We start from the raw sequence: 25516 nt of genomic DNA, 5'->3' as shown, positions 1-25516 counted from the left end.
TTTATAGATTCATGTTCTGTTTATTTAGAAAACCTTTGTGGTTTAAATATTTCATGATAAGTAGCTTTATGCTTATTCATTGGCATTCCAGCTGGTTCAGATGGGTTGTGAATGTTAAATCATTAATTAGTCAGTAGTGTATTCCTTACAGGTACAATATCTTTAAAGGACTCTAGTGATTGACACACATTGTTATTCATTTAAAAGTATCTTTTTTTACATTTTTTAATATTAGATAAAGCACGGAACATTATCCCGATGCTGACTTTCTCCCTCCTACTTTTAGGTTCGGTCACCATTTATAACCACTCACTCGCGGAAATGACTAACTTGGAAACCATCAGCAAGCTTACCGGAGTTTGTCCACAATCCAATGTTCAGTTTGGCTTCCTCACTGTGAGAGAAAACCTCAGACTGTTTGCTAAAATAAAAGGGATTCAGTCACAGGAAGTGGAACCAGAGGTAGGCGGACATGTTAGATGACATACAACTCTGAAAATGCAATTGTTTATCTAGAAAGTTCCAAATGCATTTGCATTATTTCTACACAATTTTTCGTCTAAAGGGCAAAAAGACCCTTTGTAATAAACAACAAAATGACAGTGTTTTTAGAATAAGCATTCTGTGTTTGGGACTAAATATCTTTTATTTGGTTAGGTACAAAGAGTTTTACGGGACTTGGAGATGGAAACTATTCAGGACATCCTTGCTCAGAATTTAAGTGGAGGACAAAAAAGGAAACTCACTTTTGGGATTGCCATTTTAGGAGATCCTCAGGTAAATGGAACTACACTTACTGGTGAAATCAGATTGAGGACTGTGAAACTATGGTATTTGATCAGACTTAATTTGCAAGTGATAAATGTAAAAGAACAGTTACCCTGAAAAATTAAGTACTAGGCTATTTCTCCCTATACTTCTGCAAGTACGAGTACATTGCTTTTTAAAAAAATCTTTCCTGAAAGGGGAAAATGATTTTCTGTGCTTTCCTACTGTGCAGATCTTGCTACTGGACGAACCAACTGCTGGATCAGATCCTCTTTCAAGGCATTGTGTGTGGAACCTTCTGAAAGAGAGGAAATCAGACAGAGTGATTCTCTTCAGTACCCAGTTCATGGATGAGGCTGACATCCTGGCTGGTGATTCTTGGCCTTCTTTCCTGTCTCTTAGGGGGAAAATAAGGACATGTGTGGAGTATGTATAGATGCTTCCAGCACAGCTGCCTTGTGTGTGACTACCGCGAGCCAAACAGGAGAAACTTTCTCTCACCCCTTTCAGTGCCTGCATACCTGAGTGCATTGTCCCATGGAAATGTTCTGATCCTATTGCAAAGCAGCTCATTGGTTATAAAATGCATAGCATACTCTTAAAGATACTTTGTGTTTTGTTCAATGTGAATGTCAGTTGGCTTGAAATAGACCCTTTCAATGTATGGTAATTTTTTCTAAATATACTAGAAAATAAACTTACAAATATTGTAGTTATTGGGTGCCAAAGAAAGTGACTTACGTTTGATCTGACTTCGAATGCATCTGTTTTAGGGGACCATGCTCCTAAAATACATTATTTATTAATGGGTTCGTTCTTTTAGAAAGATTGAAAAAAATAAGTTCTTAATACAATTTGGTTTTTGGCTTTTTTCTACTTAGATCGGAAGGTGTTTATATCTAATGGGAAGCTGAAGTGTGCAGGCTCTTCTCTATTCCTTAAGAAGAAATGGGGCATTGGCTACCACTTGAGGTATGACCCTTATTGTTGGAGACATGTTAGAACATGTTGGAAATGTTGAGGACACGTGATATCAGTATTAGTATGTTAAAGGAGGCTTTACAATTAATAAGTTTATTTCAAGAGAGCTGTGTTAGAACTACACCACAACTGCTCTCTCTTAGGTAGGATGAAGGATATGTGGGATTGTAGACATTAAGAATGTAAAGATGATGAAGCTATGTTTAAGTAGAATTTCTGGAAAATATTTTCACAACACCTTGTTTACGGAGAGAAATTTATTAATATTTCAGCCCTCTCTCTTATCATAATTAAGGTGTTTATTTTGGTTTATCGTGACAATTTCAATCGCCTCTTCTCAGTTCTCCCTGAATTCATTTTCTTCTTCATTCTTTTCTGTCTCCTTCTCTTTCAGATCATAGTTATTATCATTATTAAGTAATGTCTATCACTTAGTAAGTGCTGGCTATGTTTTAGGTACTTGCTATGATACTGACATGTGGAATACTCATGTAATCATATTTAGTCCTCCAAATAACTCTGAGAAGATGGTATTATTATCCTCCTTTGACAGGTCAGAGAATTGTAATAACCTGCCCAATATCACATCACTTACAAGTGGTAGAATCTTTGGACCAAGATTACAGGTGAAACATGAATCACTCCCTGTATTCCCCACTAAACTATTAATATTCCTTAAAAATCAGTCAAGTCACTTTATCTCCAGTAGTTCAATGAATCCCCCCATTATTTACTCCAAGTGTTTAACCTGATCAATTCCACCATGATTGTTTGGCACAACCTGGTGTGTTCCATAGCTTTGTGTCTTGTCTCTGCTTGAGGCAGAACATTTCTTTGACATGTCCTCCTCCCATCCATTTTAGCCATGTTCAAATCTTGCCCACTCTTGAAGGCCATTCCTGAATGTTTTTTCCTTAAAAAGCCTCCGCTCTCTGGAACCCTGAAAGCACTATTTTGAATTGTTGCCTTAAGCAACTTAATTAACTTCCTTGATCCTCAGTAACTTCATTGATAAAATAGTAGTAATCATACTTATTTGCATTTAAGACTAAAAATATTGAACAAATGAGTAGCTGACAATGTGCAACGTGCTTAACTGATTTAAACTCAACGTTGCTCTCCCTCACTTATTCTGTAATATGCTGCTTTATATTATGTTTACATTATACTATACCATATTATATATATTTACATTGTATTTTGTTACAAGGTTATTTAGGGAAGGTTCTGTATTCTTTGGTATCCTGGAGAGTGCTTCACACAGGTCTTGTAAACACAGAATAGCTTTTTCTAAACTTGATTTTTTTTAGGTTTGTGTCATCAAAGTCTGTTACTGTAATGCGATGCCTTCATCATTCTATAGCCTCTGTAAATTTCAATGCATGTGACTAATAGTGGGCTTTCTAAAATCCAATGATTTGATGAAAAACTTTGTATTGTTCTCATTGGAAGGCAGATCCGCTTTGACTTAAATAAATTTTGGACAAAAAAAAAAAAAAGATGAAATTAGCTAACATATGTGGAGGGTTTACTTAGTGCAAGGCTCTGTGCTATCTCATACATACTTTATTCCATATTTTGAAATTCTTTGAGAGGCTAATATTGTTTAGTCTCACGGATGAGAAAACTGACGCTTAGAGACATTAAACCTACATTCTGGAACATGGGTCAGTAGGTCAGTAGAACCATGATCTTAATGACTGTACCACATTAGCTCCATTTTTGTTTTTACCGTGTTCACATGCTGGTGCCTGTAGAACTCATGCTTTCCTGCAAAGGGAGAATTCAAAGTTGAGTTATTGAACAGATGGAGACAAAATTGGGCATTCCTCTCCACCTCACCCCAGCCAAGATCTAGCTGAAAAATCTCTTTTCTCCAAATAACAATCCTTGAGTCACCTTATCTGTTGCTAATATCCCTTCCACTAGTTGCTCTGCCAGGTTTTATATATTGCAGTTTGGACTATATTAATATTTTTATCTCTTGCTTCTTGCAAAAGATTATATATGTTTTGTCTCATAAATATTAATGAAGTGACAAACATATACTGTAATTGTTTGTAGAAACAGTGTTAGAGAAAACTAACTTTAATTTACTCTTTTTAAATATTAGTCTGCATCTGAATGAAATGTGCGATCCAGACAATATAACATCGCTTGTTAAACAGCACATCCCTGATGCCAAATTAACAGCACATAGTGAAGAAAAGCTTGTATATACGTTGCCTTTGGAAAGGACAAACAAATTTCCAGGTAACAGATTGTAGAGACCACAGAATGATTTACAGTAACATTAGTTCTTTTGCATTTGTTATTATATTGCCTAACAATTATGCCTAACATGAAAGCATAAATCTATTTTCTGGAAAATATTTCTTAAATAAGGGGATTTGGAATGAAACATTTCCTATCATCGTCAGCATGGGCTGCTATAACAGATAGCATATAGTGTGTGGCTGACAAACACCTTTTTCTCACAGTTCTGGAGGCCATGGTCACGACTGAGCTTTGGTGAGAGATCTTTTCGGGGCTATAGACTGCTGACTTCTCCTTCTATCTTCACATGGCAGAGAAAAGAGAGAGAAAACAAGCTTTCTTGTGGCTCTTAGAAAAGCGTTCATTCCATTTATGAAGGCTCTACCCTCAGGACCTCATCTAATCCTAATTACCTCTCAGAGACCCGACCTCCTAATACCATCACATTAGGGGTAGATTTCAACATATAAATTCTGGGTTGACACGAACATTCAGTCCATCCATAACACTCCCCATAATCTAACAATTAAAATTTTAAAACATATTAAATAAAATGTAATAATTTATTTCAAAATTCCTTACATATGTAGTTTCCTAAGAATGAAAAAATAAATGTTTAAAACTTTATACTCGACAGGACATGGAAACTAACACACTGCATAGCTTATTTTGCAAATAAAGGAATATCTATATCAATACTTTGTTTCTGATGAATGTATTTGGTCTATCACAGATATTTTCTATTTTTGGAGAATATAGTTGTTGTCAGTCTCATTACAAATTATATTGTTTTGGTGCATTTTTGTGTCTACTTTTAGATCTTTACAGGGATCTTGATAGATGTTCTAACCAGGGCATTGAGAATTATGGTGTTTCCATGACAACTTTGAATGAGGTGTTCTTGAAATTAGAAGGAAAGTCAGCTATTGATGAATCAGGTAAAAAGGAAAAAGAAATTTGAATTTTATCTTTCTGTGCAACATTTTATTTTGAAAATATACTTTGAATGATAAAATCATATGCTTTTGAAGTGTAATAATTTAGCCTGGTTTGGGGGAAATGTAGAGCAGATAGAAATGTATTTCTGTTTCCTTCCCTTGTCTCTCAGTGCTGGTCTCCTGTCTTGAATTCCTTATTTTGTACCATACATTTTACTAAGCATGAGGAATATAGCAGTGTATAAGACTAGGTCCTCATGGAGTAGATAACAAATATGTAATATAATATTCCTTGAATATAAGAGCTATAGAGGAAAGGAACTTAGAATTGTAGATTGACAGTTACTTTTCTTGTAGTATATTGGGGATATTATTCCAATGTCTTCAGGATTCCATCATTGCTGTTGCAAGATTTTCTGTCAGTTCAATTGTCATTCCTTGGAAAGTGTTCTGCCTTTTCTCTCTAATTACTCTATTTTCTTGTTTCTGGTTACTATCATCTTACTGTATTTACTCTTTACTGTGCTTTTTCATTTGCTTTTAAAAATTTTCCTTTTTTTTCTGATGGGTCAGTTTTGTTTAACCCTTCTTTTATCCAGTTTTGAAATTATGTACTTGATATCTTTTCTTAGTGGTTACACTTAACTTTTAATGTACACATAACTTTCTGAAAGTCTAGATTGATCAGTTTCTCTAGGTTCCTCTTCCAAAAAAGTAACTTTTATCTTGTTTTCAACCACAGCAATATTAAGCAAATATTGTCTCTACCAATTTCATATTTTTAGAGGGGGACAGGAGGAGGGTTCTGTATGTATTAACTCTTCCACTTGGGTCAGAAATACTAAGATAGTTTATCTCTTACAATAAATAGATTTTTCCACTTGGGTCAGAAATACTAAGATAGTTTATCTCTTACAACAAATAGATTTTTCTAGGCAATTTATGGGTGTGTGTTTTTTTTTTATTGATTTCCCTAGAACGAATTAAATCCTTTAAAGCTGCAAGCACAGAACTTTTTTTTCCCCAGACAATGCAAGATTTTTTAAATTAAATTTATTGGAGAGACAATTCTTGGTAAAGTTACATAGTTTTCAAGTGTACAATTCTGTATTACATCATCTATATATCACACTGTGTGTTCACCACAAAGATTTTCTTTTATTATATCATTTTTTTCTTCTTGTGATGTATCTTTTTTTTTATTCCCATTTCTTCAATAGTTGCCCAAGTAAAGCCATGAATTAGATTACTTGTATCTTTATCCAAGACTCCATTCTGACACTATTTGGTGGAAAGATAATCATAGGAAAGGCTAAATACTGTACATCTAAAATGGCACTTTATAAATTACTGATTTTATGTTTTATAGATATCGGAATTTGGGGACAATTACAAAATGATAGAACAAAAGGCACAGAAGGCCTTGTTGAGCTGCAAGAAGTTTTGTCCTCCTTTAATGAAACAAAGAAAACAGTCAGTGGCATGGCTCTCTGGAGGCAGCAGACCTGTGCAATAGCGAAAGTTCGCTTCCTAAAGTTAAAGAATGAAAAAAAAACTCTGATGACCATGTGAGTACATGAGTGTTTCAGATATACTTGGTCAGTGCATTCAAAATAAATTCAAGACAAGAGAAAAAAAAATGCAGCTTCAGATAAAGTAAATTCCAGCAACTATAGATGGCGTTTTTAACCCAGAAGCCAATTTTTCATTGCTTAGGTGGGTATGTAATTAAACACAATAAAATCTGTGTTTTTTTTTTAAATTTCACATAGAAATCTTATCAAAGGGTTGAACAAATTTCTCAGAAGCATGGAAATTATCAATTAGGTCTCGTCCCAAAGACTTGCCTCTGTGCCAGGCTGTATCTTAGCCAAGGCTTCATAGCACTATCTGCAACCTACTATGTGATTCGCACTACATAGAACTCTAGAGCTTCAGGCTCTTCACTGAGTCACAGCTCCTTGCATAAGCCCCGCTCTCCACTCAGGACACTCATTCATTCAAAAATATTTATGAACACCTATGCATATCACTGTTAGTGTCTGTAACGCTTATCAAAATAAATCAGACATGAGATTCGGCTGTTGAGAGTGATTAGAAGTACACCAAAAGAACATAGTATGAAATTAGACAACACTGTCAACTCTAGCATTCAGTACGAGTGAGATTATGTCCAAATAGGGGCATCAAAAAGAGATTTTACATGAAGGAGAATTTGAATCTGGTGTAGGAAAATGGAAGATTTAGCTAAGGAAAGAGAGAAGGACGTAAATTCAGACAGAGGGTTGGTTCTGAGCATGGAGATACACGGTGGGATTGGAGACTGTTATTAATGTGAGTTAATTGCAATATAGAATGTACAAAAGAAGTATAAGTAGTTTTGATAATATGTTACATAGAGCTAGCGAGTTTAGACCTTATGGATAATAAGGAACTATTGAGGTTTTAGTTTTTATTTTGAACAGGCGATTGATGTAATTAGAACAGAACTCCAAGAAACTTAATAGGGCAATAGTGCAAATGGTTTGGAAATAGTAGACACTGGATACAAGGAAAACGGTCATTTAGAACAATATTGGAAGAGGTCAGGAAAGTAGAAGAGAGAAAAAGGTGCGGCGACAAATGATAATGATAAAATGGGAGACAGACATTTTCAACCATCTGGAAAAGCCACAAACGGGAGAGAAATGAATGTAAAATGACTGAGCTTCAGAGCCCAAGTGAATGAGAAAATGTTGTAATTTACAGAAATTGGAACAGGAAAGGGAAAAGTTTCAGAGTGCAGTAAGTCTGGGCATTGCTGAGATGCCAGCTTGCAGTTGCCCCCCCAAAAAGGAAGAAATGCAAGACTGAGACAGCAATGTAGTGTTCACTGGACAGAGAGATTTAAGAGTCATAATCAGTGGATTTTCTAACCTTCAATGAAATGTTTAAGGTGGTGGGGAAGCTTAGAGGGAGATAGAAAGACCAAGGATAGCTTCATAGGAACCATCTCATTTTAAAAAGAAGAAAAGGGAAGAAAAAGCATGATTCACTTACTTGGATTAGTGTTTATAATTTATTCCTATGATAACATTCATTATCTGCTCAAATGTAAAAACCTACAAAAGTTGCTATACATGAATTTTTTTCTCTTACCTTTTCCTCCATGCAGATTATTGCTTTTGGGCATTAGCTTTTGCCCTCAGCTTTTGGAGCATGTATTCTATGAGCTATATCAAAAGAGTTTTTCTTGGGGACTGTCTCCTAACATGTACTTCCTCTCACCGGGACAACCGCCTCACGCTCCTCTGACCCATTTACTGGTCATCAATAAAACAGGTGAACACGGAGCTAACATGCAACTTTTAAATGTTGTTCTCATTGAGAGATTCCCTAAACAACATAACCCATGAAAGAAAAAGAAATTCTGTATGTTTTAGAAAGCACATCTGAGGCCAAACAGGAAATTCATTTAAAAGCGAAAAATTCAGGGTTGGGGAGTTTGTTTTAGAAACAGATTTTGCAAGTTTACATAAACCCTAAAGCTTATTGCACAAAGCAATAAAAAGTGATTTAGGAAGGCAAATCCTTGACTGATGTTTGCTGTCTTCCCATAACATTTTTTAAGTACTATGCATTCTTGGGCTCTGGGGAAAAAAATCTGTTCCAAATTTCCAAGAAAATGGAAAATTCGTATCTTCAAGGATTATAATGTTAATTTTAAATAGTATTTTCACATTAACAGAAATTCTAAGTAAATGTTTAGCTCCTAGGTAAAGTAACCTTGTCATAGCCTGGTATCAGAATGGATTTTAGTACTGTAGCATCAATTCTGCCTTTTTAAGGAAATCCTTAGGCAGTCATTATGGTAAACTTTGAGTGACACCATTTAGTTTTTTGTTTGTTTGTTTGCTTGTTTTTGTTTTTTTTAATATGACTTGACTTTTGTTTTACTTCATTTTTGCTTCTTTTGATCTTTACTTCATGGTAGGGTCAAGCATTGAAAACTTTATACATTCACTGAGACAACAGAACATAGTTTTAGACGTGGATGCCTTGGGAACTAGAAACGGTCCAAACGAGCCATCATACAATGGTGCTATCACTGTGTCAGGTGATGACAAGGTATGTTGGGCTCCAACTGCTGCATCTCACCCACGATGGCTCATGAACATGCAATTTGAATCATACATGTCAACCAACATAAAAGGTCAATTTGACACAAACAGATGGCATATTTCTCATTTTCAGAGGAGAAGCTGGGCTATAATTATTTGCCCCCAGCCTCCTTATAACAGCATATAATGAAATACTGTTCGATTTTGTTCCTTATTGCATTACTTGCACCGCTATAATTAATAATGAATTTAAATCTTACTCACAATTATAGTCTATGCCAATCATTAATTTAAATCTTATTCACAAAGGGCTGAAATGATATTTTGATGAATCCTCCAAACATAAATCTGATTAATGCCTATTATGTACTTCAGCTCTAGTTACCAAAAAAAATTATTAGTTCTTAGTTTTTTACAGTAGATTTTTGTATTTTTTTTTTGAGGGAAAAGCTCAAGTCCTACCTGCTAAACTTTACACAAAAGGGTCAAATCTTTAGATAAATATATATGCTCAACTATCTGATGTTAAAAAAAAAATGCCCTAGTTTCCTGAAGCTCAAAGTGTGGTTCATGAGTCAGTATCATTGGATCACATGGGAGCTTGTTAGAAATGCAGAATCTCTGCATTGTAAAATGAATTTCAAATGTCATTTGAAAAGAGATTTCCCATGCAGCATTGCTCTTGCAAGCTCAGTATTTGTGAAAATCTATGTTTTTGTTACAACAGCTATCTGCCTCCAGCTTTCCAAGTGTCCACATATTCATTAGTTGTAAAATGAACGTATCCCATTTTGAAACAAAGACTGCTACCATTTCAAAGAGAGGTTGCATTAAGGAGTTTTATAGTGTCACTGCTGCAAATCATGTGAGGCGTTTCATTTTGTGAGGGTTTAGGCATAAAGAGTCACATGGCTGATGCTATGGTGAGTAAAGACCAAAATACTGGATTTCTTGCAGGATATTGGGGCTTAATCAAATAATATTAGTGATGGTGAGGTTAATCACATCCAATGTTTTAGCCTTATTGTATTGTCAATAATTTGAATGATTTTCTACCATATTTTTTCATTAAAATTTTGTACTGGCTTTCTACAGACTTAGAATGCATGTTTGTTTTATTTTAGGATCACAGATTTTCAATAGCATGTAATGCCAAAAGGCTGAATTGCTTTCCTGTCCTCATGGAAATCATTAGCAATGGGCTACTTGGGGTTTTTAATTCTTCAGAACATATTCAGACTTACAGAAGCACATATTTTGAAGTAAGTGTATTATTTTCTCAGTTTTCCTGAGCCACAAGAAGTTTTCAAGAATGTATTTGAAATGCTGAAATAACACCGTTACTTTAGATGAACTTATTTTGAATAAGTTTATTTTTTATTGTTATTATTTTTTTAAAGATTACTTCTTTAGCATAGGGAATAAAATCAATATGTTTTATATACATATAAGTCACCGTATGTGTTTATACAGAGGTGCCAAAAAAATGTATACATATTTTAAGAAAGGAAAGCTGTGTTAAAATTGTCATACTCAATATATACCGATAACAAAATAGATGAGTACAAGTCACGTTTGACTTCTACAATTGCAAGAGGTGCTCAAAGTGGTTACCATCAGCGTCCAGACACTTCTGATTATGGCAAACTATTGCTTGAGCAACATTGACCAAAATATTGTATACATATTTTTGCCACCCCTGGTATATATACATGCATATATGCATACACACGGTATTTAGCAATAATTGTATTACATTATAACCTTAATTGGATGACTTAGGGTGAATGGAACAGCAGAAGATACAATTAATTGGGGAAAATAAATGATGACTTTTGGTCTTAAATCTGTCACTATCTGTGGCCCTAAAGAATGGGGCCCTAGTTGAATCAGCCAGTCTTAAAGGCCAGACGGTATGGCCTCCTTAACAACTGACCTCCGTAGGCCCTGGCTCACCAATCCCCAAAAAAGTACAGGTAAAGGGTTTCTTAAGAAATAACTGAGGCGATGTGAGCACCATGTTTTGTAGAGATGCGCGGTAAGACACATACACGTAGAAAACCATAAGCACTCAGTAAATTGCACTCGTTATCGTTATTGCTGTTATGTTACTTTTCTTGGGAATGCCTCAAGTGTATGTTACAGAACATTCAGCTTTGAGTAGATCAGGAAACTGGCTGAATTAGAACGAGAAGCAGTTCTTTTTTCAAATTAGTTTGAAATCTAATTTTCTAGGCCTGCTCAGATCCTCTGAGTCAGCATCTCCATGGAGAGGAGGAGGGTGCGTACATCTCTATCTTCGATTCATCTCTTTCGTCTCACTATGTTGACTCTCCCTTTGCCTTCTTTAGTGACATCTTGGGCATATTCTATAGCTTCCTGGTCAAATTTGTTACTAAGAATTACTCCAGTGCTGTCAAAAACTTCAATTTCCTGTCCAATTCAAACACTACAGAGTACACTTGTGGCCTAAGGGACATGGACGGGGGTGGGGAGTGGTGGTACGATTTGCTCTTTCATTCGTCTTTATAGTCTAACATCTTGGAATAGAAAGGAGAGCGTGACTTCATTCTGCAATACCCCCCACCCACCCCTTTCTCTCCCTTCTGAATAACATGCTGCTGGGGCTGAGAGCAGAAAGGAAGGATAGTGAGATCAAGGTAGAAAGAAGAGGTGCTGCTTTCTCTAGTTTTATCTATTACGGGTGTCTTCTACTTATGTGGTCACCACACACAGCCTAAGTGACCTGTGCGATTCTTTGGGGGTAATGTTTATCTTTGACCACAACCCCTTCTGCAGATGAAGACACACTCAATATTACAGAGCAGAATTTCTGCAGAGAAGTCCCCACCATCAAGCTTTCCCCAATTTTCGTTGTTCATTGATGTGGCTAGCTAGCATTCAGGCATCCAACTTCTTTCTGCCCCTGCTTTAACCTCTGTGCTTCTTCCGAGAGAGCTATGGGAACTGTTGAGCACCTCTTGCACACTGTTTGAAAGCTATAGAGATTTGGGGTGTGATGGGGGTTGCCCCGTCTTCTCCATAAGCCCGCATATCATTGTCCTCTCAAGCCAGATTTTAGTAGGCATGTATCCTTCTGAAATTTCTAGGATAGAAACAGCTGTCTCTCTGTTTATGTGGGGCCCCACATTAACCTCAAATATTTAGAACATATACCGTGTGATATACTATTTAAATGTTCTAACAAGATTATTATTATTATTATTATTATTATTACTATTAAGCTGAAGAACCTGCAGCATATAGAGGTACTGATATGTTTCATTAGCTATTATATTCAAAGAGACTAGTCAATTATATGGATAACCAGAAATAAGGTGGTTCTAAGAATGAGTAAATCACCTGACCTAAATTATTCCCTTTAACTAGATGTATGAACTACAAAATATTTGCTACCCACCAGCCCAGCTGACCTTGAGTTCATGTGTAGATAAATTCTCTTTGAATTACCCCTGCTGATTTCCCCGCCCAACTCCTGGTATTCTCCTACAATTCTGCAAGCCCATTTTGTGTGATCCTAAAGCACAGAGCTCACTGTAGCGTCTGACCCCACTCAATGACCTTCACCATCTATCAGAGGGTCCTGAAGTGTTCCCAACCAGCCACTCCTGCATGTTCTCACCTGACCAAACTACCCAGTTGATATCAAGAGTCTTTCTGTGGGTCCCTCCAGGCTGAGCACTACAGAACTCTGTGGGTGGATATAATCTAACATGGACATAATCTGCGCTTTATGAATCAGCTTGTGAGTAAGGGGGCTGGCTGTTGATACTAATTGTGAATCTTTTTTTTTTTTTTTTTTTTTTAGCAGGAAACAAATCATTTTTGTGTGTGTGTGTGTTTTTTTTTTTTTAAATTAATTTTATTGGGGTGACAATTGTTAGTAAATTTACATAGATTTCAGGTGTACAATTCTGTATTACATCGTCTATAAATCCCATTGTGTGTTCACCACCCAGAGTCAGTTCTCCTTCCATCACCATATATTTGATCCCCTTTACCCTCATCACCCACCCCCCACCCCCTTACCCTCTGGTAACCACTAAATTATTGTCTGTGTCTATGAGTTTTTGTTTCTCATTTGTTTGTCTTGTTCTTTTTGGTTTATATACCACATATCAGTGAAATCATAGGGTTCTCTGCTTTTTCTGTCTGACTTATTTCACTTAGCATTATTCTCTCGAGATCCATCCATGTTGTCACAAATGCTCCTATATCATCTTTCCTTAACGCCGAATAGTATTCCATTGTGTATATGTACCACAACTTCTTTATCCATTCATCTATCGAAGGACATTTTGGTTGTTTCCATGTCTTGGCCACCGTAAACAAAGCTGCAATGAACATTGGCGTACACGTGTCTCTATAGAGAAATGCTTTTATATTTTTTGGGTAGATACCCAGGAGAGCGATTGCTGGGTCATATGGTAATTCTATTCGTAATTTCTTGAGGAACCTCCACACTGCCTTCCATAGCGGCTGCACCAGTCTGCATTCCCACCAACAGTGTATGAGAGTTCCTTTTTCTCCACAGCCTCTCCAACACTTGTTACTATTTGTTTTGTTGATGAAAGCCATTCTGACTGGGGTGAGGTGATATCTCATTGTGGTTTTCATTTGCATTTCTCTGATGATTAGCGATGTTGAGCATTTTTTCATATGTCTATTTGCCATTTGTATATCCTCTTTGGAGAAATGTCTCCTCAGGTCCTCTGTCCATTTTTCAATTGGGTTGTTTGTTTTTTTGTTGTTGAGTTTCATGAGTTCCTTGTATATTTTGGATATTAGCCCCTTATCAGAGGAACTGTTTGCGAAAATCTTCTCCCATTCAGTTGGTTGCCTCATTATTTTGTCAATAGTTTCTTTTGCTGTGCAGAAGCTTTTCAGTTTCATATAATCCCATTCGTTTATTTTAGTTTTTACTTCCATTGCCTTTGGAGTCAAATTCATAAAATGCTCTTTGAACCCAAGGTCCATAAGTTTAGTACCTATGTTTTCTTCAATGCAGTTTATTGTGTCAGGTCTTATGCTTAAGTCTTTGATCCATTTTGAATTAATTTTGGTACATGGTGACAGATAGCAGTCCAGTTTCATTCTTTTGCACGTAGCTATCCAATTCTGCCAGCACCATTTATTGAAGAGGCTGTCTTTCCTCCATTGTATGTTTTTAGCTTCTTTGTCAAAAATTATCTGTCCATATTTATGTGGTTTTATTTCTGGGTTCTCAATTCTATTCCATTGGTCTATGTGTCTGTTTTTCCGCCAATACCAAGCTGTTTTGATTATTGTAGCCCTGTAGTACAAGGAAAAATCAGGGAGTGTGATACCTCCAGTATTGTTCTTTTTTTTTAATATTGCTTTGGCTATTCGGGGTCTTTTGTGGTTCCAAACAAATCTGATGATTTTTTGTTCTATTTCTTTAAAAAATGCCATTGGGATTTTAATGGGGATTGCATTAAATCTGTATATGGCTTTGGGTAATATGGCCATTTTAACTATGTTGATTCTTCCAATCCATGAGCACGGAATGTCTTTCCATTTCTTTGTGTCTTCTTCAATTTCTTTCAAAAATGTCTTATAGTTTTCAGCATATAAATCATTCACATCCTTGGTTAAGTTTATTCCTAGGTATTTTATTCTTTTTGCTGCAATTGCAAAAGGAATTGTTTTTTCTATCTCTTTTTCTGAGATTTCATTGTTGGTATATAGGAAAGCAATGGACTTTTGTACGTTGATTTTGTAGCCAGCAACTTTACTGTATTCATTGATTGTTTCTAATAGCTTTTTGGTGGAGTCTTTAGGGTTTTCTATATATAGCATCATGTCATCTGCAAAGAGTGACAATTTAACTTCTTCATTCCCAATTTGGATGCCTTTTATTTCTTTCTCTTGCCTGATAGCTCTGGCGAGGACTTCCAACACTATGTTGAAAAGCAGAGGTGATAGGGGACAACCTTGTCGTGTTCCTGAACGTAGAGCAAAGGGCTTCAGCTTTTCACCATTAATTATGAGATTAGCTGAGGGCTTGTCGTATATGGCCTTTATTATGTTGAGGTATTTTCCTTCTATACCAATTTTAGTAAGTGTTTTAATCATAAATGGATGTTGTATCTTATCAAATGCTTTTTCTGCATCAATTGATAGAATCATATGATTTTTGTCCTTTATTTTGTTTATGTGATGTATCACATTGATGGATTTGCGAATGTTGAACCATCCTTGTGCCCCGGGGATGAACCCCACTTGGTCGTGATGAATAATCTTTTTAATGCATTGTTGTATTCGATTTGCTAGAATTTTGTTTAGGATTTTAGCATCTGTATTCATCAGAGATATGGGTCTGTAGTTTTCTTTTTTTGTGTTGTCCTTACCAGGTTTTGGTATCAGGGTAATGTTGGCCTCATAAAATGAGTTAGGGAGTACTGACTGTTCTTCAATTTTTTGGAAGAGTTTGAGCAGGATTGGTATTAGATCCTCTTTGAAGGTTTGGTAGAATTCACTGGTGAAGCCATCTGGTCCAGGACTTTTGATTTTGGGAAGGTTTTTGATGACTGATTCAATTTCGTTACTGGTGATCGGCCTGTTAAGATTTTCCAGTTCTTCATGATTCAGCCTTGGAAGGCTATATGTTTCTAAGAACTTGTCCATTTCTTCTAAGTTATTAAATTTGGTGGCATATAGTCCTTCATAGTATTCTTGGATAATCCTTTGTATTTCTGTGGTGTCCGTGGTAACTTCCCCTTTTTCATTTCTGATTTTGTTAATTAGTGTCTTCTCTCTTTTTATCTTAGTGAGTCTAGCCAAGGGTTTGTCGATTTTGTTAATCTTTTCAAAGAACCAGCTTTTTGTCACATTAATTTTTTCTATTGTCTTTTTGTTCTCTATTTCATTTAGTTCTGCTCTGATTTTTGTTATTTCCTTTCTTCTGCTGACCTTGGGTTTCGCTTGTTCTTCTTTTTCTAGTTTTTTAAGGTGTAACATGAGGTTATTTATTTGGGATTTTTCTTGTTTCTTGAGATAGGCCTGTAATGATATAAATTTCCCTCTTAAAACTGCTTTCGCGGCATCCCAAAAATTTTGGTAGGATGTATTTTCATTGTCATTTGTTTCTATGTATCTTTTGAGCTCTCCTCTAATTTCTTCTTTGACCCAGTCGTTCTTTAAAAGTATGTTGTTTAATCTCCATGTATTTGTGTTTTTTCCTGCTTTCTTTTTGCAGTTGATATCCAATTTCAAAGCTTTGTGATCAGAGAATATGCTTGGTATGATTTCAATCTTCTTAAATTTGCTGAGGCTGATTTTGTGTCCCAATATATGGTCTATCCTTGAGAATGTTCCATGTACACTAGAAAAGAATGTATAGTCTGATGTTTTAGGATGAAGTGCTCTATATATGTCAATTATGTCCAATTCATCTAATGTGTCATTTAGGGCTGCGATTTCATTATTTATCTTCTGTTTGGATGATCTATCCATAGCTGTCAATGATGTATTTAAGTCCCCTAGTATAATTGTGTTTTGGTCAATTTCTCCCTTTAGTTCTGTTAGTAGTTGCTTGGTATATTTCGGTGCTCCCTGATTGGGGGCATAAATATTGATGACTGTTATGTCTTCTTGTTGTATAGTCCCCTTTACCATTATGAAATGTCCATCTTTGTCTCTTGTTATCTTTTTCACCCTGAAGTCTGTTTCATCGGAAATCATTATGGCAACACCTGATTTTCTCTGGGTACCATTTGCTTGGAGTGTCAATTTCCACCCTTTCACTTTGAGTCTATGCTTGTCCTTGTAGCTGAGATGTGTCTCTTGTAGGCAGCATATGGTTGGGTTTAGTTTTTTGATCCAATCTGCTACTCTGTGTCTCTTTATTGGTGAGTTCAGTCCATTTACATTTAGGGTGATTATTGATATGTGAGGATTTCCTGTCATTCTGTCTTTAGTTTTCTGGTAAGGCTGTGTCTCCATTGTTTCTTTGCCTTTTTGTTGTTGTCTGTTATTTCTGTGTGGTGGTATTCTATGATGTTTCCCTCTGTTTCTTCTTTTATTACAGTATATATTTCAGATTTGGATGTTTTTTGAGTGGTTACCCTTGAGTTTATGTAAAAGAAAGTTTGATATTTAGAGTATTCCAGTTTCTTCAGTACGCTTACTTTCTCTATTCCCATATTCCAGTTCAGGCCTTTACGCTCCCCCTTTTTATGTTTTGGTTGCCACAAGTTGTCCCTGTTGATGGTGGTCTAATAGCCTCCTTTAGTATTTCTTGTAGTGCAGGTCGTGTATTAGAAAATTCCCTCAGCTTCTGGATGTCTGGAAAGGTCTTTATTCCTCCTTCATATCTAAAGGAGATCTTTGCTGGATATATTATTCTTGGCTCATGATTTCTCTCTTTCAATAGTTTGAATATTTGGTTCCATTCCCTCCTAGCTTGTAGAGTTTCTGCTGAAAAATCTGATGATAATCTAATGGGCTTTCCTTTGTAAGTTACCGTCTTCTTTTCCCTGGCTGCCTTGAGGATTCTTTCTTTGTCATTGATTTTAGACAGCTTCAATACAATGTGCCTTGGTGAAGGCCTGTTGGGATTGAGGTAATTAGGTGTTCTATTTGCTTCTTGGATTCGAGGATCCAGTTCTGTCCACAAGTTTGGGAAGTTCTCATCGACGATTTGTTTGAATATATTCTCTGTTCCCTTCCCTCTTTCTTCTCCTTCTGGTATGCCCATTATTCTTATATTGCTCTTTCTGATGGAGTCCGAAAGTTCTTGTAGAGTTCTTTCATTTCTTTTAAGTCTCAAGTCTCTTTCTTCTTCCCTCTGTGTAAATTCCAGGTTCCTATCTTCGATGTCACTGATTCTTTCCTCCATCTGGTCAACTCTACTACCTAAGCTGGATATTTTATTGTTAATTTCTTCTATTGAGTTCTTAATCTCCAGAAATTCTATTTGGTTCTTTTTCAAGATTTCAATCTCTTTTGTAAAATGCTTATGGTGTTCTTTGATTGTGTTTCTGAGTTCATTAAACTGCCTTTCTGTGTTTTCTTGCATCTCGTTCAGTTTTTTCAGAATTGCGATCTTGAATTCTCTGTCATTTAAATCACAAAGGTCCATATCTCTAAGTTCCTTTTCTGGAGACTTTTCACTTTCTTTCTGAGCTATCTTGTTGCCTTGGTTATTCATGGCAATCACTGATTTACTATTTCTCTTCCTAGACATCTACAGGAGTGTCTTCTGCAACAGGTTGATAGGTATGCGAAGAGCTTTTGGAGTTCCAAAGCTCTTTCTGCACCAGATTCAGAGCCCGTTTGTTTCAGCAGTTCTGTTTACTCCTGCAGGGATCCGCCCAGATAGGTGGGGCTAGGGGCGGGGTGAGTTGTGAGAGGTGGCCCAAAGCAATGGCGGCGACCACCACCACAGCCAGTCCTGCTTCCACAGCTCCCTCCCCTTTGCCGGAACTAGTTGAGCTGCGAATCTGTATCTGCGGTCCACAGTTCTCAGAGCAGCAAATATTCTGTCCTTTGATCCGACACTGCTACTTTATCGCTTCTAGCACCGGGCAGGTGGGGGCGGGGCGAGCTCTGGGAGGGTAGGGAGGGGGCGGCTAGTCTCCGTGCCTAAGGCTTCTGTTCTCCGCTCGGCAGTGAGGGCTTAAACCACCGATTTCAGCCCTCTTCCCTCAGTCTTTGCTCCGAGGTCTGCCGTGAGCGAGCGTTGGGTTCAGCGGTTTTGTATGCTGCCCCCTCAGCCCTTTGGGCCGTAAGTGGAGCCCTAGCAGTCCGAGTCCTTCCCTCTCCCGCAGCGGCGGTAGTTCCCGGGAGCAGCGGGCTCCGAGCACTGAGCTAGGTCTGTGTCCTGCGCCCGCGCGGCTCCGTCTCCGCACTTCTCCTCTCCCTCCTCCCCCGCTCGCGCGATTCACCCACCTGGAGGTGAATTCAGTAGTCGGCCTCTTCGTCTTCCCTGTCTGCTGTGCAAGGAGTCCTTTGTGGAGTTATTGTTGTCCGATTCGTTGTAACTTCCAGGGGAGCGTTACAGAGGCTCACCTCACGCCGCCATTTTTCTCCTCTACAAATAATCCTAATTGTGAATCTTCCATCCCCAGAGATCTTCCATATCTGGAAAGTCAATAAGGGTGACAGGCAAAGATGTGAAAGGGGTGATGGGGTCCTTGGTGTCCTTTGCTCCCCTTTCAGGGTCTCACCTCCACATAGGTATCTATATTCAGGCACTTTTATGTGTTGGAAGAGCTCAGAGGGACATTGAGTTTTAGGAGGGGCAAAAAGAAGAGAGAAATAAGGAGATCTCAAAACTCACGATACCTGACCTCAGATGACTTGCAGTAGTGGGGCCATAGATCATATTAAACTGACCATAGATCAAATCAAAGCTTCCAGCAAAACCCAAGGCCCTCTTTAACTTGTACAGGATTTTGAAGTTTCTTAAATTCAGTGCCTTCATATGGAGCCTGTGCTGACCACTTTTCTCCAAGCCCCATCACTTTTATTTCCTCACATCCCACCTACTCATTAATGTATAATCTACCAGGCCCCCGAAGGCATTGGAATATAAGTGTATGCGTTATGTTGAGCCAGAGGGACGATTCTTCAGAAATGTTGAACTGAACTGATTTGGCACCAATTTCTAAAAGTGGCTCAATGGCTTCTCCATTGACAGTTCACAAACTCTACTGTCTATTCAAACATCTGCCTAGATGTTGTCATCATAAAGTCAGAGAGCAGAAGTCTTGTGCTTCCCTAGCAAGGTGTGAACTGTGGGACCTTAGCCAATTCATACAACCGATGGCATTTGCCTCTTCATGAGGAAATCGGGATGCATATTCCAAGTGTCCAGGTTGTTACAGCTCATGACTGCAAATGAACATGGATAAGAAGTTGTGAACAGAACCTTGGGAAGTACTTTTGGTGGTAAGACTGATATGTTTCTTAGAGTGATTTAGTTAAGAAAATACCAATGAACCGTGTACTCAATTGCCATCAACTAATGTTCTTCATAATTTCAGGAACACATGTTTGATGAGTATGGGTACATGAGTAATGCCTTCTGGATCCCTGTGGCAGCTTGTTTTACTCCTTACATTGCGATGGGCAGCATCGGAGACTATAAAGTAAGTAGGGTTAACACACTCTTTACATGTTCTTAATAAACAGAGAACCCGCCCCCATCTTATGACCATAACTTTATAAGTAGGTAGTACACCTAATTTATGTGCCTGAAACAGTGAACAGTCAAGCATTTTCATAAAAAATTGGCAAATATAAAAAGTATGCTATTTTTCTTAAACAAATCTGAGACCTCTCAGGAAGGACAGTTTAGGAGATATCATCGTGTAACAGGAATGGCAATTTCATCTGGTATATCACTTAGAGTTTTATTTCTAGACACTTACCTGCTGCCATCCCCTCTCTCAGTGATGGTTTCCACTTCCTGATTGGTGGTAAAGTTAAACTCAAGCAGCCCTAACCAACTCACTCCAGCACTTTGGTTTATTATTGAAAAAGACTGCCCTTTTGAAACTCCATTTTTGTGATGCTTTTATAAAAATTCAAGAAGCCTGTACCACAATCCTTCTGCCTCTCCTCCTCACTAAAAATAAACATCCTCAGAGCAGGAATGTTTTTCTCTAAATTCTACCTACTGCACTGTTACTCACCTATGTAAATCATGGATTACCTTTTATTCTTTTACTTTTGACTAAAACCTATGACCGCTTCCTGCGATGGTGGCCAGATTAAGCAAATATTAATAAAATGACAGATACCAAGTTAAACTATCAGAAAAATAATGAGTAATTTTTTTTAGTATAAGTATGTCTCAAATATTGACTGGGACATACTTATACTTAAAAAAAATTGGTGTTTATCTAAAATTCAAATTTAACCAGCTGCCCCATGATATTGTTACCACTTTCTCCTTGACCTTCATAACCAGCTAACGGTGAATTCATGCAATATACTTTCAAAATAGATCTGGAATCTTTCCACATTCCTCTGTCGCTTACAACATCCTAGTCAGGGCCATTGTTCCCTCTCTCCTGGATGAGCTCAACAGCCTAGCTAATTATAATATTTAATTATTACTGAAGCAGGAGTGTGGCAAGTGAAATTCATTTACTAAATCAGCATAATGTATAAATGGGACATGGAGAACACAAATGCTTTTGTGACTACATATTTGTAATTTCTCATCCTCAACTATGCAGGACCTTTTGATGACTCTTCTATTTTTTTCTTTTTTTTCAATCAGAAAAAAGTTCACTCCCAGCTACGCATATCGGGGCTCTTCCCTTCAGCTTACTGGTTTGGGCAGGCGCTGGTGGATGTCCCACTGTACTTCTTGGTCCTCCTTGTAATGCAAATAATGGATTACATTTTTAACCCAGAGGAAATTGTGTTTGTAATTCAAAACCTGTTATTTCAGGTAAGTGGCTGAAATGATGAGATGGTTTTATTAGATGATTTTAATGAACGCTGCAACATTATGGATCTTAAACCAAAGAACTTCAAATGACTTTTGCTATAGCATAGTTGGAAAGTTGAGGTTTAAGTATGAATATTTTTCCTAGGTAGCATTTGCCTTATCCAATCTTAATATTCTATTTCAGATCCTGTGCAGTATTGGATATGTCTTATCTCTGATTTTCTTGACATATGTGATTTCATTCATTTTTCGCAATGGGAAAAAAAATAGTGGCATTTGGTCATTTTTCTTCTTAATTGTAAGTATACATACACTGCATATAATTTTACTGTTAAGCCACTTTAAATAATTTTAAGAACATATATTTTAATCTTTGTACTAAGAAGAATGGTAAATTAATATTGCTCTCTAGAAAATTCTAATTATTTTAAGATAACCGTAGACATGTATAAAATATACTGTATGTATGGGAGTACACCATTTATAAACTATGAGCTCAAACATGGCTTCAAATGTAATCTGTCACCTGAACTAGTCTTCCACTATCAACAGTTCACCTATGATTTCACTTGAATATTTAAAAAACACCTCAGTGATCACATATGTAAAATATAATCCTTTCCTCAATCCTACTCTTCTTTGTCTCTTAACATATCACATTCTTACAGCACAATCTACCCAGATAATTGCTCATACCAGAAGTCTAGACTTATCTTTGATTGCTATCTCTTTGTTCTCACATCCAATTTATTTGCGTGCCCTTGAGACTCAACATTTCTCAAGTCTGTTGGGTGTGTCCCAGCCTTACTGCCACAGCCATTGTCAGAGTCTGAATTTAGCAAGAACTCCCACTGGTTTGTATGTACATTGAATTTGAGAAACCCTGTTGGGTTTTAAAAATTTCATACTCAATCCATACAGAATTGTGACATAATCCAGTGCTGCAGAGAAAAAAAAAAATATGATGGCAGTACTGGCTTGTGGAGTGAGATAGAAATTGAAAATAAGAATATTTACAAGATGAATTCCCACTCTCTTGAAAAACATCCTAAAATTTAGTTTGTTGCACCTTAGTGAAGCTATACTGTTTTTTCATATTTATATTTATTTTTATAAATATATTTTATATTTTATAAATATATTTTATAAATATGTTTTTATAAATATTTATATTTATTTTAGATCACCATCTTCTCGATCGTCGCTACTGATATAAATGAGTATGGATTTCTAGTGCTGTTGCCCTGTACCATATTAATACCGCCATTCACACTGATTGGCTCTCTATTCATTTTTTCTGAGGTAAGTTATTTCACTCCTATCCTAGGGGTCACAAAAGGTACGGCCACTAAAGACAGCCTTGAATATTATCAAAATGTAGGTAGAACCTTTACCTGTACAAAGTCTGAGGTCTCTGTCATCCAAAAGTCAGTTCACTTACCACAGGTAAGAGTCATGTTCTCATTCAGTAGAAGTCCTGCCTTGGTTTGTGAAGGTTAGAGACAACTCCACAGTAGTAGAATTTTATAGTTCTCATGATAAACCTCGCTCCCAGAAAGAAATGACCCTCTTGGAAGGCTGATGAGGTGCGCTTCTTCTGTTAATATTGGACGTGTTAGTTTTAAGTTTCCTCACAGAAACACAATGGGAAATAGCAAGTAGTTAGTTAGATATATGAGTCTGAAATTCAGTATGGAGGGTTGTGTGGAGTTTGGGACTAAAGTTAAATACTTGAGATTCATTAGCATGTAAGTCATATTTAAAGCCATGGAACTAGCTAATAAAACCCACAGAGTAAATATAGTTAGAATAAAAAGTTGGCCAAGGATTTGACCTTGAACTCCAAAATTTAAACATTGGGAAGAGGAAGAGTCAGCAAATCAGTCTGAGAAGGGGCCTGTGAAGTAGGAGAAAAAATGAGGGACTGTCATGTGCCAGAATCTCTTCTCAGACACTCTCCTTAAATACTTAAAGTATCTATATATGTAAGGATGTGTGCCAGATGGCAATAAAGAATGTTTCAAAGAGGAGGGAAAGATTCAACCATCAAATGAGAGATTTAGAAAGTTGACAACTGAGAAGAGACCGTTGGATTTAACTGCATGGAAGTCATTGGTGATATTAACGAGATAGATTTCAATGAAAGGGTGAACACAAAGCCTAATTAAGAGTGAACGTAGTAGAGAATGTGAGGTAAGGAAGGAGAACAGTGGGTATGAACACATATTTCTAGGAGTTTTGCTAAAAAGAGTAGCAGAGAGATGGAACAGTAGATTAATGAGAAAAAGAGATTTTTGTTTAAGATGGGAGATACTATATTGATATGAGAGAAATTTCTGATGAAAAGAGAGATGGTATGCCTAAGATGACATGTCCTTGAAGAACTGGGGGGGAAATGGCATACAGTACACAGAGAGTTCAACTTCCATAAAAATAGGAACATTCCATTTATTTATCAGGATTGTGGCAGAGCGTATGAATACAGAGGCAGAGAGTTTAGTGGCTTTGTTGGTAAAAAAATGCAACAATTCTCTTTTGATTGATTTTACTTTTTTTTTAAGGATAGAGATGAAATTATCCAGTGAGAGTGAGGTGAAGAGAGGTGTTGGGATTTTGAGGATAGAGGAAAAGAAGTAAACTACTCTTTCAGAGAATAGGGCAGTAGAATTGACAGGCAGTACTAACAGACCCCTGCTCTGCTTTTCAAGTAAAATCAGCTAATTGAGTGTTTTTGTTATCACAGTCTGCTTCTCAGATGCAGTTCAAGGCAAGTGGAGGGTTGGGTTCAGTCAAGGTTAGTGTTTTGCAAGATGAGTCTGACAAAGAAAAGGATAAGGGAGCAGCGGTTGTGTATAAAGAGGGATTATAACAACGAACCATGGATTCTAAGTTAGGGAAAGAAGAAGTGAAGGAAATGAGGGGGTTTATGGACAGTGAAAAAATGGTGGGATTGGTGGGTTAGAGGTTCACCAACTTTAAATTACAGAGTAAGGATCTTAGAGTAAGGAAACTGAAAAAAAAAAAAAAAAACGAGTAACGTGGTGACCAACAGGAAAAAGATTGGGGTCCCTGAAGTTGATTTTGGATCAGGTATAGTTGTTGGAAATGGGTAACCAAAGCACTTAGGAGAACAAAGTCATTTGAAATTATGTCAGGATCCTGGAAAATCATCCAATAAAAAAAACAAAACAAAACAAAAAAAACAACCCACCATCATTTTAGTTGTTGGATGGCTGTGATGGTTAGAGATTTACTATATCAGTTTAAAGTTGCTCAGAAAAAAACATCTTGGGAAATATAGCTCAAGAAACAAAACTGGCCCTCCGCTCTTCATTCACTAGAGAGTTGGGGGATTTTTCAAAACGTATTGTATATCAAATTAAAACTATGCACTTAAGTATATGAGTGTGAAACTCTAGGTAAAGAGCTTTGTCTTCAGCACAAGGGATTGTCAGGGTTTTTCTTGTGTGTATGTAGCAATTGACAGAGCAACGTAATGGTTCTAGGCTCCTGAGAAAGAAGAGAGAGAAAGGAATGTCAAGTTAGGAGAGAGGGTTGTCTTAAGACAAATCTTACCCATGGCTTCGATGGATCCCTCCAGCACCACCGAGGGTTCTCCTAGCAGGGCAAATCCCACTAACTCACAGTGTTAAATATAAACCCATCTGAGCCTATAGCAAAGCACAGGTTAATAATAGGTCACCGAGTGACATTAGAGACAAGGAAGACACACTGCACGTCAGAAATTCACTTTTACCTGATGCACAAGAATAACACAGAAGGCTGGCGAGGTCACTTAAATGGGCATGAATTTGTCTTATGTGCGATAAAATTAAGCAATAGGTGAAGGGTCATCTAAACACACTTTTCCCTTATTTTACAGATTTCTCCTGACGCTGTGGAATATTTAGGAGCTTCAGAACATCATATTTTATTTCTGGCATTGCTAATCGTAAGAAGACATTTATATTTAAATGTTCTTGCTTGAGGAGACACATTTGTATGCTTGCATTAAATTCAAATCT

At 37.0% G+C, this 25516-nt stretch overlaps 1 protein-coding gene across 4 annotated transcripts in view; it reads left to right on the top strand.

Annotated features, from left to right (window-relative positions):
- Positions 1-25516, top strand: part of LOC308488791 (ATP-binding cassette sub-family A member 9-like) — a 59030-nt gene that overhangs the window by 17880 nt on the left and 15634 nt on the right. For all 4 annotated transcript variants that reach the window (XM_081028897.1, XM_081028894.1, XM_081028896.1 and 1 more), the window contains 15 exons: positions 287-462; positions 658-777; positions 1001-1139; positions 1650-1740; positions 3863-4002; positions 4824-4943; positions 6313-6511; positions 8098-8264; positions 8917-9050; positions 10168-10305; positions 20074-20178; positions 21318-21491; positions 21676-21789; positions 22674-22793; positions 25375-25443. In XM_081028897.1, coding sequence (XP_080885023.1) covers positions 287-462; positions 658-777; positions 1001-1139; positions 1650-1740; positions 3863-4002; positions 4824-4943; positions 6313-6511; positions 8098-8264; positions 8917-9050; positions 10168-10305; positions 20074-20178; positions 21318-21491; positions 21676-21789; positions 22674-22793; positions 25375-25443 — 2006 coding nt within the window. The remainder of the gene's footprint in view (positions 1-286; positions 463-657; positions 778-1000; positions 1140-1649; positions 1741-3862; positions 4003-4823; positions 4944-6312; positions 6512-8097; positions 8265-8916; positions 9051-10167; positions 10306-20073; positions 20179-21317; positions 21492-21675; positions 21790-22673; positions 22794-25374; positions 25444-25516) is intronic.

The sequence above is a fragment of the Rhinolophus hipposideros genome (assembly GCF_964194185.1).
Source record: "Rhinolophus hipposideros genome assembly, chromosome: 20".
NCBI lineage: Eukaryota > Metazoa > Chordata > Mammalia > Chiroptera > Rhinolophidae > Rhinolophus > Rhinolophus hipposideros.
Note: the sequence above shows the minus strand (reverse complement) of the source record. Positions and strands in the feature narration are given on the sequence as shown.